This window comes from Oratosquilla oratoria, chromosome 13 (assembly GCF_046742065.1).
Source record: "Oratosquilla oratoria isolate Oo_2021 chromosome 13, ASM4674206v1, whole genome shotgun sequence".
In the NCBI taxonomy this organism is placed as follows: domain Eukaryota; kingdom Metazoa; phylum Arthropoda; class Malacostraca; order Stomatopoda; family Squillidae; genus Oratosquilla; species Oratosquilla oratoria.
This window is the reverse complement of record NC_134789.1, coordinates 19,611,853-19,628,426: the sequence shown is the minus strand read 5'-3', so window position 1 is coordinate 19,628,426 and position 16,574 is coordinate 19,611,853. Positions and strand designations below refer to the sequence as shown.

General features: G+C 39.7%; 1 protein-coding gene across 5 annotated transcripts in view; it reads right to left on the bottom strand.

Annotated features, from left to right (window-relative positions):
- Window positions 1-16,574, bottom strand: part of LOC143032334 (uncharacterized) — a 173,955-nt gene that overhangs the window by 53,138 nt on the left and 104,243 nt on the right. For all 5 annotated transcript variants that reach the window (XM_076196894.1, XM_076196890.1, XM_076196891.1 and 2 more), the window contains one exon: window positions 9,324-9,432. In XM_076196894.1, coding sequence (XP_076053009.1) covers window positions 9,324-9,432 — 109 coding nt within the window. The remainder of the gene's footprint in view (window positions 1-9,323; window positions 9,433-16,574) is intronic.

Here is a 16,574-nt window from a genome sequence, read left to right as displayed (position 1 = left end):
GTTCCACTTTACAAGGGAAAGGGGGACAAGTGTGAATGTAGTAGTTTCAGAGGGATTAGTTTGTTAAGTGTAGTTGGGAAGGCTTATGGGAGGATCTTGATTGAGAGGATTAGGAGAGGAACAGAGGGAGTAAGTGGTGAGGAACAGTGTGGATTTAGGATGGGTAGAGGTTGTGTAGATCAGATTTTTGTGGTAAGACAGATATGTGAGAAAGCTATAGGAAAGGGGAAGGATGTTTTTTGGGCCTTTATGGATCTGGAAAAGGCTTACGACAGGGTAGACAGAGAGGCACTGTGGGAGGTTATGCGGATATATGCGATAGGAGGAAAGCTTCTGGGAGCTGTCAAGAGTTTTTATTAGAGTAGTAGAGCTTGTGTCAGGATTAGAAATGGAGAGAGTGAGTGGTTTGAGGTAAAGGTGGGACTTCGTCAAGGATGCGTTATGTTGCCCTGGCTGTTCAACTTATACATGGATGGGGTAGTGCAAGAGGTAAATGCAAGGGTAGTGGGTCAGGGATTGGAGATGGTTAAAGAAAATGGAGAAAAGTGGGAGGTAAGCCAGCTGTTGTTTGCAGACGACACTGCACTTGTGGCAGGATCGGAGGAGGGATTGAGGAAGTTGGTGACAGAGTTTGGGAGTGTGTGTGATAGAAGAAAGCTGAAGATAAATGTGGGTAAAAGTAAGGTGATGAGATGTACAAGGGGTGAAAGTGGCAGTAATCTGGAAGTGAGCATTAAGGGAGAGCAACTGGAGGAAGTGGATAGTTTTAGATATTTGGGTGCAAATGTGGCAGGAAAAGGTGAAGTAAAGGTGGAGGTAGAATGTAGATTGAGAGAAGCGAGTAAATGCCTTGGTGGATTAAAAAGTGTAATGAGGAATAGACATTTGGGAATGGATGCTAAGAGGAGATTGTATGAAAGAGTGATTGTGCCAACAGCACTGTATGGAGCAGAAACATGGAACATAAGAGAGGAAGAGAGAAGGAGCTTGAATTTGTTTGAAATGAGGTGTCTGAGAAGTATGATGGGGGTTACTAGGCTGGATAGAGTGAGAAATGAGGAGGTGAGGAGGAGAACAGGGTTGGAAAGGGAGCTGGGAGATAGGGTTGATAAAAAGAGTATTAGGATGGTTTGGACACATGGAAAGAATGAGTGAAGAAAGACTAGTAAAGGAGGTATGGAAGGCAGATGTGGAGGGAGTGAACATGAGGGGACGTCCTACGATGAGATGGATGAATGGGGTGAAGGGGGCTTTGGGGAAGAGGGGAATGTCAGTTGAGGAAGGATAGGAGAGGACAGAAGACAGGGGTGAATGGAGAATGGTTGTATATGGAAGATGTTGTGATGCATGAGGTGGGGGGTGAGGTAGTGTGTGTGAACAAAATTTTGACGGAGCCCGAAGGGATTTCTCCCTGTCCTCTCCTTTATATGGGGGTACGGAGAGGGGGGGTCGCCGATTTAATGAAGCGGCCTTGCTGTGGATGTGCTGTGTCTTGCAACACTGCTTCTGACCCAGGGCAGTGGACAGGGTGCAGGGATGACCCATCATCTAGGAGGTGCTACGATGGGAGGGAGGGTGGAGGGGTGTGGAGTGTTTTCGGGGATGGAACAGGTGGGAATGATTTTATGCCTTTTCCTTTTTGGCTACCTCCCTAGTAAGGGGTAAAAAGCCTTGGTATATGTATGTATGTATGTATGTATGTATGTATGTATGTATATATATATATATATATATATATATATATATATATATACAGATGCTCCTCAACTTACGGCCGAACGTAAGTTGAAAATGAACGTAAGTTGTTACTGTACCATACATCCGTAAATTCTATTACCGTATTTTATAAAACACCCCTAAATCATTAATTATACACATAACATTGTAAAATGTTAACAATTTCAAATAAATTAAATTCAAGCAACATAAATTGAGATGGTGGAGGAGGAGGAGGATGAGGCAAGGCACTTTCAGTCTGTCGTTTGTGCAATGTAAACAATGGACGCAGCGTCATGCATAAGTATCGTTTGAACTACGGAGAGTGCGCTAAACTAAAAAATTCACTCAAAATTTTTTTTTTACAATTTTTTTTTATAGTCAGTTCAAATGTAAAATCGAAAAAACGTAAAACGAATGAACATAAGTAGAGGAGCGTCTGTATATATATTCACACACACACACACACATATATATATATATATATATATATATGCACAAATTTCACAAGTCACATGTGAATCACAAATATGCAGAGTCCACTAAGAAAAGGAAAAACACACGGAGTCCGAGCGCTTTCGTGATATATTCACATTATCAAGGAGTACAGAAAAATGAGAACAAAAAATGGAGATACAGAGTATAAATAGGACAAGAGAGACATTTACCCTCCTCTCCAAAGCCTGAAAGCTCAGGTTGGGTCACTCGGCGAGGTCATAGAAACAGATCATTATTACATTAACTTTTAAAATATGTACTATTTATATTACTGACAATATATGGATCTAATTTATATAATCCTAAACTATTATTAATGAGTTGGTCATAATTGCATTTGATAATTCCTGACTCTATATTTCTTTCTGTTATATTCTGACAAGGTGCAGGGATGACCCGTCATCCAGGAGGTGCTAAGATAAGAGGGAGGGTGGAGGGGTGTGGAGTGTATTCAGGGATGGAATGGGTGGGAATGATTTCATGCCTTTTCCTTTTTGGCTACCTCCCTTGTAAGGGGGAAAAAGCCTTGGTACATGTATGTATGTATATACCGTATATACTCGTCTATAGGTCGACCCCCCATTTTTGGCCAAAAAATCTGGAATTTTCCATATACCTCATGTATAGGTCGAGTGGTTTGTTTTTGTTTTTGGTGCTGTGAGCATTCCACTGCCTTAATGCTTTGAAGTAGCATGGCTTGCCTGGTATAGCAATTGATTATTATGGTTTTTTCACTTCATTAATTCTGATGTATTCTGGTTTATGTTTTTTCAAGTTCACTGATTTTAATATTTAATAAGTTTCACTGAAATTGCCATTTCAGCGGAGTGAAAAACTTGAACAGATTGCCAAGTACGGTAGATTACCAAGTACGGTATTCGGAATAAACTGGCTAGGCGTGTTTCGTTAGAAAAAAATTTAACCAACACTCAGAGTTAGTCTTGTAATCTCAACTGTGCGGATGATCAGGCTAATGATAATGTGGAGGAGAAAGATGATGTTGATGTTCCTATGGCTGATGAGGTTGATTCGTATGACGATACTCGACACAGAAGTGAGTGGGAGGAGCTGTTTGGTGGTGAAGATGACGACATCAAGGAAAACGATTTTGGTGGATTTCAGTTTAAATATTTAGGATTATACCATGTGTCACTGTAACAGTAACAAGTTGGCAATACTGAACAGTTTGTTTTCGTGATGGTGAGATCCATGCATTGTTTTGTTAATGGTAACAATAACATATACCATGTAGAAAGCTAAATTTGGGTAAATTTTTAGTTTCGACCAAGGGCGCAACATAGCAATAAAAATTTATTATTAATTTTGTAGATTATAATGTATCAACGTAATATGCAATTTTGTGATCGGAAATAAAAAAACAAGAAAGATGCTAAAACATTTCGTAAGTAATGAAGTCGTGTCGGACGAATAGTACGTCATATTTGTTATGATACATGCCGACGACGAAGAAATGAGAAGTTGGCGGGCTTTTCAACCACTTAGCTTGCTGGCTATACAAAGTTCTTGCAGCTTGAAGGAATGCATGTATCTCCGCTCCATAACATTCCTTCAAGAAAATGTACCTGGCGAGGTACTGTCGGAAGCACCGAGGCCATCAATTGACAGACAAGATGGCGTTCCGATCCTATGCTTGTGGCAAGGTATTTTTCATTTTCACTTCTGCCCACAAAATTGCATATTACGTTGATACATTTTAATTTATAAAATTAATGATTAATTTTCTATTGCTATATTGCGCCCATGGTCGAAACTAAACTATAAAAAAATAAATAAATAAATAAATTTGAGAATATCACAGCATTTCATTATTTTTTTAAACAATTATGGGTACTGTAATAGTATACATGATATAATAAGCTCGCCTGTGTTAAGAAATTTAACAAACAGGTAAAACCACAGTATGGGGTTACCGTATCTAGAAGGAATTTTACATGTTTTAGTACGTACCATGTATTTTATGAACCCATTGTTTACTGGTAGTATTTAGTAGGTAAATATTTTGATTTCTGAACCTAAAGAAAAGGTAAGAGTTCTTCCTAGCCTTTCTTGTCATGTCTGGATTTCAACCTAACAAGATTATTACTTGTGTATAGGTCGACCCCTAGGTTTTGGCCTAAAAAAAATTCCTTAAGATTTCGACCTATAGACGAGTATATACGGTATGTATGAGAAAGATTCATGCATTTCTTTCTTAGATTGTAACATTCACAGATGCAACAAGAAATTTAAATATAGTATTCATCGAAAACCAACCAATGTCAATGCATATATACATTACTATTCAGCCCACCATAATAGAATTAAACAGTCAGTATTTTCTTCCATGTTCCTTCGTGGCCTGCGCATCTGCAGCCCAGAATTTGTGGATGACGAAATGAACAAAATTTATGACATTGGAACACAGTTTGAGAAAAAGAATTTACTTGTACTTCCTTTTAATGAAAATCTTATAGAGATTCCCAATATACTTAAAAATTTCAATGTAAATGTAGCCTTCAAGAACAACACTACTCTAAAAAATCTTCTCATAAAGAATTCCCCTGACAATTCTACAGGCTGTGTATACAAAATACCTTGTAGTAAATGTGACAAATATTATGTAGGTCAAACAGGAAAAGAATTAGAGGTTAGGATTAAACAGCATAAAAAAGAGCCAAGAATCTAGTGCACTTTTTAAACATGCTTGTGAATTTGACCATCCTATTGACTGGAAAAATGCTTAAAAAATTATACAATGTAAGAATACAACAGAAAGAAATATCAGAGTCAGGAATTATCAAATGCAATTATGACCAACTCATTAATAATAGTTTAGGATTATATAAATTAGATCCATATATTGTCAGTAATATAAATAGTACATATTTTAAAAGTTAATATAATAATGATCTGTTTCCATGACCTCGCCGAGTGACCCAACCTGAGCTTTCAGGCTTTGGAGAGGAGGGTAAATGTCTCTCTTGTCCTATTTATACTCTGTATCTCCATTTTTTTTTCTCATTTTTCTGTACTCCTTGATAATGTGAATATATCACGAAAGCGCTCGGACTCCGTGTGTTTTTCCTTTTCCTAGTGGACTCTGCATATATATATATATATATATATATATATATATATATATATATATATATATATATATATATATATATATATATATATATATATATATATACATACACCAAAGGATTTTCCCCCTTATAAGGGAGGTAGCCAAAAAACAAGAGCATAAAAATCATTCCCACCTATTCCATCCTCAACATATTCCACTCCCATCCACCCCCTTCCCTCCCTCTTATCTTGCCTCCTCCTGGATGATGGGTCATCCCTGTACCTTGTCCACTGCCCTGGGTCAGAAGCAGTGTCCATAGCAAGGGCGCTTCATTAAATCGGCAACCCCCTTCTCTGTCCCCTCATGCAGAAAAGGAGAAGACGAGGAGAAATCCCTTTGGGCTGTGTCAAATTATTTCTCACACATACTCCCTTACCCCCCATCCCCCACCCATTCCACCTCATGCATCACGACAAAACCCATATACAACCATTCTCCATTCACCCCTATCTTCTGTTCTCTCCCGTCCTTCCTCAACAGACATTCCTCTCTTTCCCAATATCCCTTTTATCCCATCCATCCATCTCATCCTTGGTCGCCCTTTCATGTTCACTCCTTCTACCTCTGCCTTCCACACCTCTTTTACTAGTCTTTCTTCACTCATTCTTTCCATGTGCCCAAACCATCCCAATACTCTTTCATCAACCCTATTCCCAACTCCCTTTCCATTCCCGTTCTCCTCCTCACCACATTTCTCACTCTATCCAACCCAGTAATCCCTATCATACTTTAAAGGCACTTCATCTCACATTCAAACTCCTCTCTTTAAGTTCCATGTAGCTGCCTTGTATAGTGCTGTCGGCACAATCACTCCTTCATACAATCTCCTCTTACATTCTCAAATGTCTATTACTCATTACACTTTTTAATCCACCAAGGCATTTACTCACTTCTCTCAATCTACATTCTACCTCCACCTCCACTCCTCCCTTTCCTGCCACATTCACTCCCAAGTATCTAAAACTATCCACTTCCTCCAGTCTCTCTCCCTTAATACTCACTTCCAGTATACTGTCACTTTCTCTCCTTGTACATCTCATCACCTTACTTATACCCACATTGATATTCAACTTCCTTTCACACACCTTCCCAAACTCTGTCACTAACTTCCTTAATCCCTCCTCTGATCCTGTTACAAGTGCAGTGTCATCAGCAAGAAACAACTGGCTCATCTCCCACTTTTCTCCATTTTCCTTAACTATCTCCAATCCCTGAACCACTACCCTTGCATTTAACTTTCACACAACCCCATCCATGTATAAATTGAACAGCCAGGGAACATAACACATCCCTCACGAAGTCCCGCCTTAACCTCAAACCACTCACTCTCTTCATTTCTAATCCTAACACACGCTCTACTACTCTCATAAAACTCTTGACAGCTCTTAACAGTTTTCCTCCTATACCATATATCTGCAATACCTCCCACAGTGCTTTCCTGTCTACCCTGTCATAAGCTTTTTCCAAATCCATGAAAGCCCAAAAAACATCCTTACCTCTTCCTACAGCTTTTTCACATATCTGTCTTACCACAAAAATCTGATCTACACAAACCCTACCTGTCCTAAACCCACACTGTTCCTCACCAATTCCCTCTGTTCCTCTCCTAATCCTCTCAATCAAAACCTTCCCCTTTTCCCTTGTAAAGTGGAACTATACAGGCACTCCTCCAGTCCTCTGGCACTCTATCCTCTCTTAAACAAACATTATATAACCTTACCAGCCAGTCCACCATCACTATACCTCCTTTTTCAGACATTCTGCATGACATCCATCCAACCCAGATGCCTTACCTGCTCTCATCGTCTTTCCTTATTTCTCCTCCATTTTCCTCACTCATCATGGTCATTTTCTTAGTGCTTACCACTACAACTACCTTTACCTCTCTATCCTCCTTCACATTTAGCAACTCCCTAAAATACTCTGCCTATCTTCCATTATCATCTCTCCATCACCTTTTACCTTTTCTTCTCTACTTGATTTGTCTCCTCTTCCTCTCTTAATTTCTTTCTAAAACATATTTCATTACTTTAATTTTTTTTTGTCATACTCTTACCCCATTTCACATCTGCTCTCCTCTTTGCTTTATCTTGTGCTTTACTTCTCTCCTCTTTTCTTTGTATCTCTCATATGATTCCATTGTCCTATTTTGTAACCAATCTGTGAAAGTTCACTTCTTCTCTTCCACAACCTTCTTCACTTCCTCATCCCACTACTTATGACCCTTCATTCTATTTCCTTCTGTCCTCTTTATTCCACTTACCATCTTTGCACACCTTGTGACTCCCTCATTGAACCATCCCCATTCCTCCTTCATTCCCTCCCACTCCTCTCTCAGCTTCTTCTTGTAGCCTCCTTTTCTTTCTTATCTAAGCAGTTCACTCTAAGCACCTCCCTACCTTCTGTCCATTTCCTCTTTTTCCATCTGTCCTCCACTCTCAACTTACCTTCCACCAAAAAAGGATTTGATATTCCCCCACTCTCTACCATTAGAACTCTTCCTACTATACTCCTGGTTACCACTACAGAGTCCACTAACACTCTACCACCCTTCCATCCACCACCCTCCCCTGTGTACTTATGCTTGATTTTCTTCTGAAACACTGTATTTGCTATGATCAGCTCTCTAGACACATATCCACCATCAATTCTACACTACAATTTTTTCCTGAAACTCCACACTTTCCAAACACTCTTTCTATTGGTTCATTTCTTACTCTAGCATTAAGGTCTCCCAATACAACTACATTGACATTTCTCACTAATCCCTCTATGCACTCATTTAAATCTATCCAAAAAGCCTCCCTTCTACACTCTTCTCACTACCAGGCCCATATGCACATACAAAAACCCACATCTTCTTTCCCAGTTTCACCTTCATCCACATTAACCTTGAAGAAACCTCCTTCCACTCCACTACACATTTAACTATCTCTTCACTTGCTAGTATAGCCGCCCCTTCTCTCCCTCGTCCTCTCTTCATTCCTCAGAACCTCCCAACTACACTCCCAAACTCACACTCGCCCCTCCCTCTCAACATAAGTTTCATTCAATACCAACGTCATCTTTCTTCTCACAAACATACTGCCTATCTCTTCCCTTTTACTCTCATCTGTACTGCATTCACACATACTAAAAGACCCAAACCTTAGGGTACTGGTTGGAAAACTCCTTGTCCTTCTCATGCCTTCACTTTTTTATGAATGTCCCCTTTGGGGCTACAGGGAGAAGGATGCCTTGTCGTATTGCTGTCCCGTTTTTTGTCGCCTCATATGACTCAAGTGCGAGGGTTTGGTGGCAGTGTTCTTTCTCTCCACCACAGGGTTAGGTAAAAAAAGGAAATGAATATTCTGAGAAATGGTACAGGACAGTAACAAGGGGTGGGGGAACAACATAATAGAAGGACTGCTGCAGTATAATAAAGTATCATCATTTCTCTATGAACAGAGATTTCCTCTATCACAGATAAAATTATGTGTGGCTCTGGTCTTTAGGAGCACCCCATATAGACCCTAAAGTATCAGCTGCATGCTACTTAGCCACACTAACATGCAGCCAATACCCCAGATGGGGACAATTACAAAACCTAAATGCTAGCAAATAAAAGAGAGAGGGAGAGAGAGAGAGAGAGAGAGAGAGAGAGAGAGAGAGAGAGAGAGAGAGAGAGAGAGAGAGAGAGAGAGAGAGAGAGAGAGAGAGAGAGAGAGAGAGAGAGAGAGAGTGTGTGTGTGTGTGTGAGACTAAAAAGGCAACCAAATAGGAGAGGGGTAATAGAGAAGAGAGGGGAGAGACGAGAGGAGAGAGAGAGATAGACGAGAGAGAGAGAGAGAGAGAGAGAGAGAGAGAGAGAGAGAGAGAGAGAGAGAGAGAGAGAGAGAGAGAGAGAGAGAGAGAGAGAGAGAGAGAGGAAGGGAAAAAGATAGGGAGGGGGAGAGAGAAAGGAGAGATAAATAGATAATGAGAGAGAGATATGATTTACCTTTTCCTGCTTTGAATGAAGAATGCAATTCCAAATATGATGATGACTATAACAGCCAGACTGCAGGACATGGGGATAATGATGTAAGACAGCTGTGGCTTTCTATCAACTGCAAAGAAAATTCAAAACATAAGGACTATGATGAGAGCCAAATTACAAATATGGGAATACATACACATACCAAGGGCTTTTTCCACCTTACAAGGAAGGTAGCCAAAGTCAAAAGGCATAATTCCACCCCTCATCCATACATCCACAGCAAGGCCGCTTCATTAATTGCCAAACCCCCCTCTCTCCTTCCTCTCATGCAGAAACATTGATGATGGGGAGAAACTTGTTTACCATGTATCAAAATATCATTCACACATAACCACTCCCTAGTCCCCCATCCACTTCCTTCCTTGCATCACAGTATCATCCATGGGATTGCTAATGCTAAACAAATGTGGCTTTCATCCAAATAGAAAAAATTACTCCAGTAGTGTCAAGAGTGGTGAGGGGATTTTTTCCTTTTAAAGGAGACAAAAAGGGAAAGCCTAAATGTGTTTAAGAAATATGTTGGAGGTTATGACGATGGGTTAGATAAGAAATGTAGAGGTAAGGCAGATAGATAGTGGGGGTTGGAGAGAGAGCCGAGATGAAGTTACCGGGTAATCACAATAATGAGATGGTTTGGGCATGTGAAAAGAATGAGTAAAGAAAGACTCGTAAAAAAAGTGTGGAAAGCAGAAGTGGAAGGAGGGGACTTGAGGGGAAGACCAAGAATGAAATGGATGGAGCCAGTTAGGTACTGCATGAAAGAGGAATATCTGTTAAACAAGGCAGGAAAAGGGCAAAAGACAGGTGTGAGTGAAGAGTGGTTGTAAATCGATGAAGAAATCATGTGGATTGAAGGGATTTCTTCTTTACTTTGTATATTTCTTGAGGGGGGTAGGGCTGCCATGTAGTGAAGCTGCAGACTTTGGGTATCAAGCCCTACTGTGGAGGTATTATGGGTTGCTGTGTTGCCTTTGACCCATGTAATGTGGTGGGAGACAGGGATGACCCTTCATCCATGAGGAGCAAAGATGGGAGGGACAATGAATAGACTTTTGAATAAATGTGGGATGGGTGTAGGGAGGTTTTTTATTTTGACCTGGCCCCTCCCTTGTATGTATGTCTTCCTGCCTTGCTGTTAATTAAGAAAGTGTGGCAGAGGTCATGGCCAACATGGGATATTTACCTAGTTGTATTATATGGGAAGGGAGCTATGCTCATGGTGACCCGTCTTTGTATCTTTGAGCATCACATTTTTTCTTAAAATCTCGAATAGTGTTTGCACACACTGTTTCCTTATCTAATTTATTCCAGGTATCCACCACTCTATGTGGGAAGCTTTTTTTTTTTTCAGATATCTTCCATAATTATATTTTTTGAGTTTCTTTTCATGTCCTCTTGTTTTTCCATTGTCCCATTTTAATAAATCATCTCTATCTAGGATTCAATCCTTTCATGATTCTATAGTCAGTAGATCTCTTCTTTCTCTTTATTCCAGGGTTCGTAGTTCCAATTTGGAAAATCTTTGTTCGTATGTTAATTTGTCATTGCTCTTTGTATTCTTTCTAATTTCTTTATATTCGTTTTAGTACTGGGTGTCCATAGTGTTGCTGTGTACTCCAGTTTTGGTCTTATTAGTGTAACTAATATTTATTTAATCATTTCCTCATCCAAGTAGTCAAATGCCACTTTCATTGACCTTAATAGGTTGTAGGTTTCTCCGACTATTTAATTGATACGTTTGTCTGGTGTCACGTCTTTGCTGATTATTACTCCGAAGTCTCTTTCCGAGTTCACTTTTTTGACTTCTTCACCAATTATATAATTTCTTGATATTCCGTTTTTACTTTTTCCAAACTCCATTATACTACATTTTTTGACATTGATGTTTACTTCCCACTTTTGAGTCCATTTCCAGATTATGTTTAGGTCTAACTGTAATGATTCACAATCCTCCTCTGCTCTTATCTTCTTTAGTATTTTTGCATCATCTGCGAAGAAATTCATATAACACTCCACTCCTTCATCAATGTCATTTATATATACAGCAAATATGATTGGAGCCGATACCAAATCTTGCAGAACACCACTTATCATTTCTTTCCAATTCAAGTATTTGTCTCTAATTACTACCCTCATTTTTCTCCCAGTCAGGAAGTCTTCCATCCATTTCAATAATTTTCCTTTGATGCCACCTACTGATTCTATTTTTCTTATTAGTTTTTAGTGTGGTACTTTATCAAATGCTTTTTGTAGGTCTAGAAAGGCACAGTCCGCCCATCCATCGCTTTCTTGTATTATTTCTATTAGTCTCAAATAGAAGCAGATCAGGTTTGTTGTACATGATCTTCCTTGTCTAAATCCAAATTGATTTGGATTCAGTATATTTTTTTTCTTCCAGTTTAACTCATCTACTTTTGATGACTTTTTCACACATTTTTGCTATTGTGCTGGTAAGGGAGACTGGTCTGTAGTTGGTTGGATTTTCCTTGTTCCCTCCTCTATATATTGGAACAATATTTGCATTTTTCCAGTCCTGTGATACCTTTCCTTCTTTAAGTATTTAATCATCCTTTATATATTGGTACAATATTTGCATTTTTCCAGTCCTGTGGTACCTTTCCTTCTTTAAGTATTTAATTATATCATATATTTTGTCCGTCAACTCCTATATGCATTCTTTCAATATCCAATATGCAATTCCATTTGGACTGTGTGATTTTCTGACATCAAGGTTTTTTATTTGGTCTCTGATTTCCTTCTGTGTTACAATTATTTCCTTAACTGGGGGGGGGGGATCTCTCTATTCCCTCACAGTTCTGTGAACTTTCAATTGTGAACACAGATTTGAAATGATTGTTCATAATTTGAGCCATTTCTACTTCTGTATATTCATAATTTCCCTGGTGCAGCTTTTCCATTTCTTGTGTATTTTTAGTTTACCATTTGCATACCTGTAAAAAAGTTTAGGTTGTTCCTTGCATTTTTCTATTATGTCTCTTTCATAGTTTCTCTTTTCATCTCTACATATTTTTATATAATAATTTCTTAGTTTGATAATGTTTGCCATTTATTATTTTTTTTCCATCTTTTCCAAGCTTTGTCTCTTTTATCCTTAGCCTCACTACATTTTTTGTTGTACCAGCTTTTTATGTATACTCTTTCTTGCTTTTGTTGTGCTACATATTTGTTCACTCCCTCATTATAAATTCTTTTCGTATATTCCATTTCTCTTCCATCTTTTTTTCTTCATTTAGGAAGTTATCACAGTTTGTGTTTTGAAAGAATTATTTTGAGTTTCTCAAAATTAGTTTTGTTGTACATTAGTCTTCCTTTTCTATGTTTCTCATTTCTTCTTAACCCCTTCCATACGGTGCCGCACACGTAGGCGTCATGGAATTAGATCTCGGTGGCAGCAGCCAATGCCAGCCGTACGACGTGTCGTAATAATACTCGCATCATAAAATATAGTCACCGCTTATATCGATCGTTCTCTCTTCACCCGTGAATTTTGATAACCATAGAAAATGCGATTACAAAAGAATTAGAATGTCATTACTACAATAAATATAATCAAGACGCCGATATGGCAGCCTCGCGAATACACTCGCTCCCCATGACGCCTACGTGTGCGGCACCGTATGGAAGGGGTTAAGTTCATTTGCTCTTTTAGTTCAAATTCTATTAGTACATGGTCACTCTTTCCTATTGGTGTTTTGTAATCGATTGTGTCCACAATTTCAGGTTCTGATGTAAGAATTAAATCTAGTCTCAATGGTTCCTTATTGTTTCTGTATCTGGTATTTCCTTTTACCCACTGAGTCATTGTGTATTCAATGGTCATATCAAGTAGCATGTTTCCCCAGAGGGCTTCTCCACCCTTCACTATCATTTCTTCCTAACATATTTTGAGTTAAAATCACCCATAATTACTTTATTTCCAATTTCTTTCAGTATGAAACATAATGGCAAAAGCCAACAAGACTGTGAGAATCAACACCGTGTGAGATCGAAACCTTTATTGGTACGACGTTTCGCTTGTTACAGCTTTTTCAAGTACAGACATATGGCAAACACACTGAGTACATATAGGCCGACGGGGAAGGAACTGGGAGAGGTTATCAGGGAAGGGTGGGTGGTAGGTGGAGGATCGGGGGGGGGGGGTGAGAAGGGGACAGGTGGGACTTGGTGGAGATAAAGGACATTTTGGACAGTTTGTTGAAATGGACTAAGGGGGACATTTCATACATTTGTATAATGTGGGTAACAGATGGATGATAGGAGGGGCGATGTTGAACATGCCTCTGTTCTGCTCAATGGTTTTGAAGCTTTGAATGGCGGCTGCTTCCAGGCATTTCCTCCTCACCCTGTCTGGTTCACTAAAAAGATGCTCTGCGTTATCCCAATCCATCAGGTGGTCGTTGGTGTTCCAGTGGATAACACAGGTGTTGGTGATGTTGTTCCGGGAATCATAGCGATGCTCCCGGATCTGGGTCTTCAGCTAGGAGGCTTATCCTTCCAGCCAGCAGCTTCACCACCACCACCCTCGCCCGGACACTTGGACGTTGCAACATTCAGGTAGTGGGCCAGTCCAGCAGGACTATCAAAGAGCTCTCTAGAAGGAGTGACAGCCAGAACGAGATGTGGGGAAAAAACGCTGATGTCTACCGCATACCCTGTGCTGGATGTGATAAAGTATATATCGGCGAGACCTCCCGTGACCTGAAGACCCGGATCCGGGAGCATCGCTACAATTCCGGGAACAACATCACCACCAGAGCGTCTTTTTAGTGAACCAGACAGGGTGAGGAGGAAATGCCTGGAAGCGGCCACCATTCAAAGCTTCAAAACCATTGAGCAGAACAGAGGCATGTTCAACATCGCCCCTCCTATCATCCATCTGTTACCTGCATTATACAAATGTATGAAATGTCCCCCTTAGTCCATTTCAACAAACTGCCGAAATGTCCTTGATCTCCACCAAGTCCCACCCGTCCCCTTCTCACCCCCCCCTCCGCCCCTCCACCTACCACCCACCCCTCCCTGATAACCTCTCCCAGTTCCTTACCCGTCGGCCTATATGTTCTCAGTGTTTGCCATTGAAAAAGCTGTAGCAAGCGAAACGTCGTACCAATAAAGGTTTCGATCTCACATGGTGTCTTCTTTCAGTATACTTGGTATAAGGTGGATGTATGCTGAGACTTGGCTATCCCTTTTAAAAGGGGGGGGTTGGACTTTTTTGTATATAAAGTCACACCTAGCTTGTATTTGCATTCAGAAAAAAGGGCTGTGTTTACCAAGTGACTAAAACAATAAAATAGAGTAAAATCAACATTATTGTTAAATTCACAAAATGGAGAATGATGGAGAAAAGACCAAAAAAGTGAACCAATGAAGAGAAGATTGGATGTAAGCAGAGAAGAATCACCATTGGGAGTCATACCTAAGAAATCTTGTATGATTGAAACCCTTATATCAACTCAAAGGTTTGATAATAATGTATTTTCAGGGTTTATAAAAGAAAGTGGAATACTAGGTAGAGGTTTAGAATTGGAAAGAGAATCTAGGTATAAAAATGTCCTAAGAAATCAGGAGATTGCAGAATTGATAGAGGAACTAATGGATCTGAAAGCTGAATACAGGGCAATGTACAGAGAGGTGAACCAACTAAAAAGAGCTAATGCCGAGACTAACAGGGAGCTTAATGATCTAAAAAAGGAATTAAACATGGTCAGAAGTGAAAGCGAAAGAATGAAAAATGAAGATAAAAAAATGAGACTTTGAAAAAAGAAATGAAAGAACAAATACAAGTGGTGACCTAGAAAGTTGGAGAAACAATTAAAGAGACAGATTTCCAAGGAGAAAAAAAAATCAATGGAAAGTGCAACAAGAAAATAAAGAAATAATTTTTAAAGAAATAGTATAGCAACAAATGGAAGAAAATGCTAAAGAAACAGTAATTAAAGTAATTAAGGAAAAAGAGAATTGGGTATGAAACACAGTGGGTAAAAAAAAATGCTTATTGTAGTTTATGTTATTAAAGAAAAACAATGTGCCTAGATACCAAAGAGAAAAAGAAGAGGAAGAAATTGCAAAAGAAATTCTGAAAAAGATACAAGAGGAGGGACAAGTAATGGACAAAGAAATAGAAGTACATAGGATGGAAGTACATAGGAGGTACGAACATGGCAGGAAAGGGAGAAGTGGAGGTGGAGGTAGAATGTAAATTGAAAGAAGCGAGTAAATACCTTGGGGGATTAAAAAGTGTAATGAGAATTAGACATTTGGGAAAGGATGCTAAGAGGAGATTATATGGAGGAGTCATTGTGCCAACAGCCCTGTATTGGGGCAGAAACATGGAACATAAGAGAGGAAGAGAGAAGGAGTTTGAATGTGTTTGAGATGAGGTGTCTGAGAAGTATGATAGGGGTTACTAGGCCAGATAGAGTGAGAAATGAGGAGGTGAGGAGGAGAACAGGGGTGGAAAAGGAACTGGGAGATAGGGTGGATGAAAGAGTATTGGGATAGTTTAAACACAAGGTGAGGACAAGTGAAGAAAGACTAATAAAAGAGGTGTGGAGGGCTGATGTGGAGAAAGTGAATATGAGGGGGTAACCTAGGATGAGATGGATGGATGGGGTGAAGAGGAGCTTTGGAGAACAGGGGAATGTCTGTTGAGGAAGGATGGAAGAGGACATGAGATTGGGGTGAATGGAGAATGGTTGTATATGGATGATATTGTGATCCCTGAGGTGGAATGGGTGGGTGGTGGGGGGAGAGGGAGTATATGAGAGAAAAATTTGATGCAGCCTGAAGGGATTTGTCCCCATCTTCTCCTTTTCTGCATGAGGGGACAGGGGGAGGGGTCACCAATTTAATAAAGTGGCCTTGCTGTGGATGTGCTGTGTCTTGCAACACTGCTTCTGACCCACGGCAGTGGACAAGATGCAGGGATGACCTATCATCCAGGAGGTGCCAAGATAAGAAGGAGGGAAGAGGGTGGAGGGGAGTGGAGTGTGATAGGGATGGAATGGGTGGGAGTGGTTTTTATGCCTATGTTTTTTGGCTACCTCCTTGTAAGGGGGAAAAGCCTTTGATATATGTATGTACATAGGATGGAGCAATACTCGAAAGAAAAAATCTAAATCACCAAAATTCAAACGAAGGTCTCAAATGATAGCAGAAGTACTATAGAAAATAGCAAAGCTGACAAAT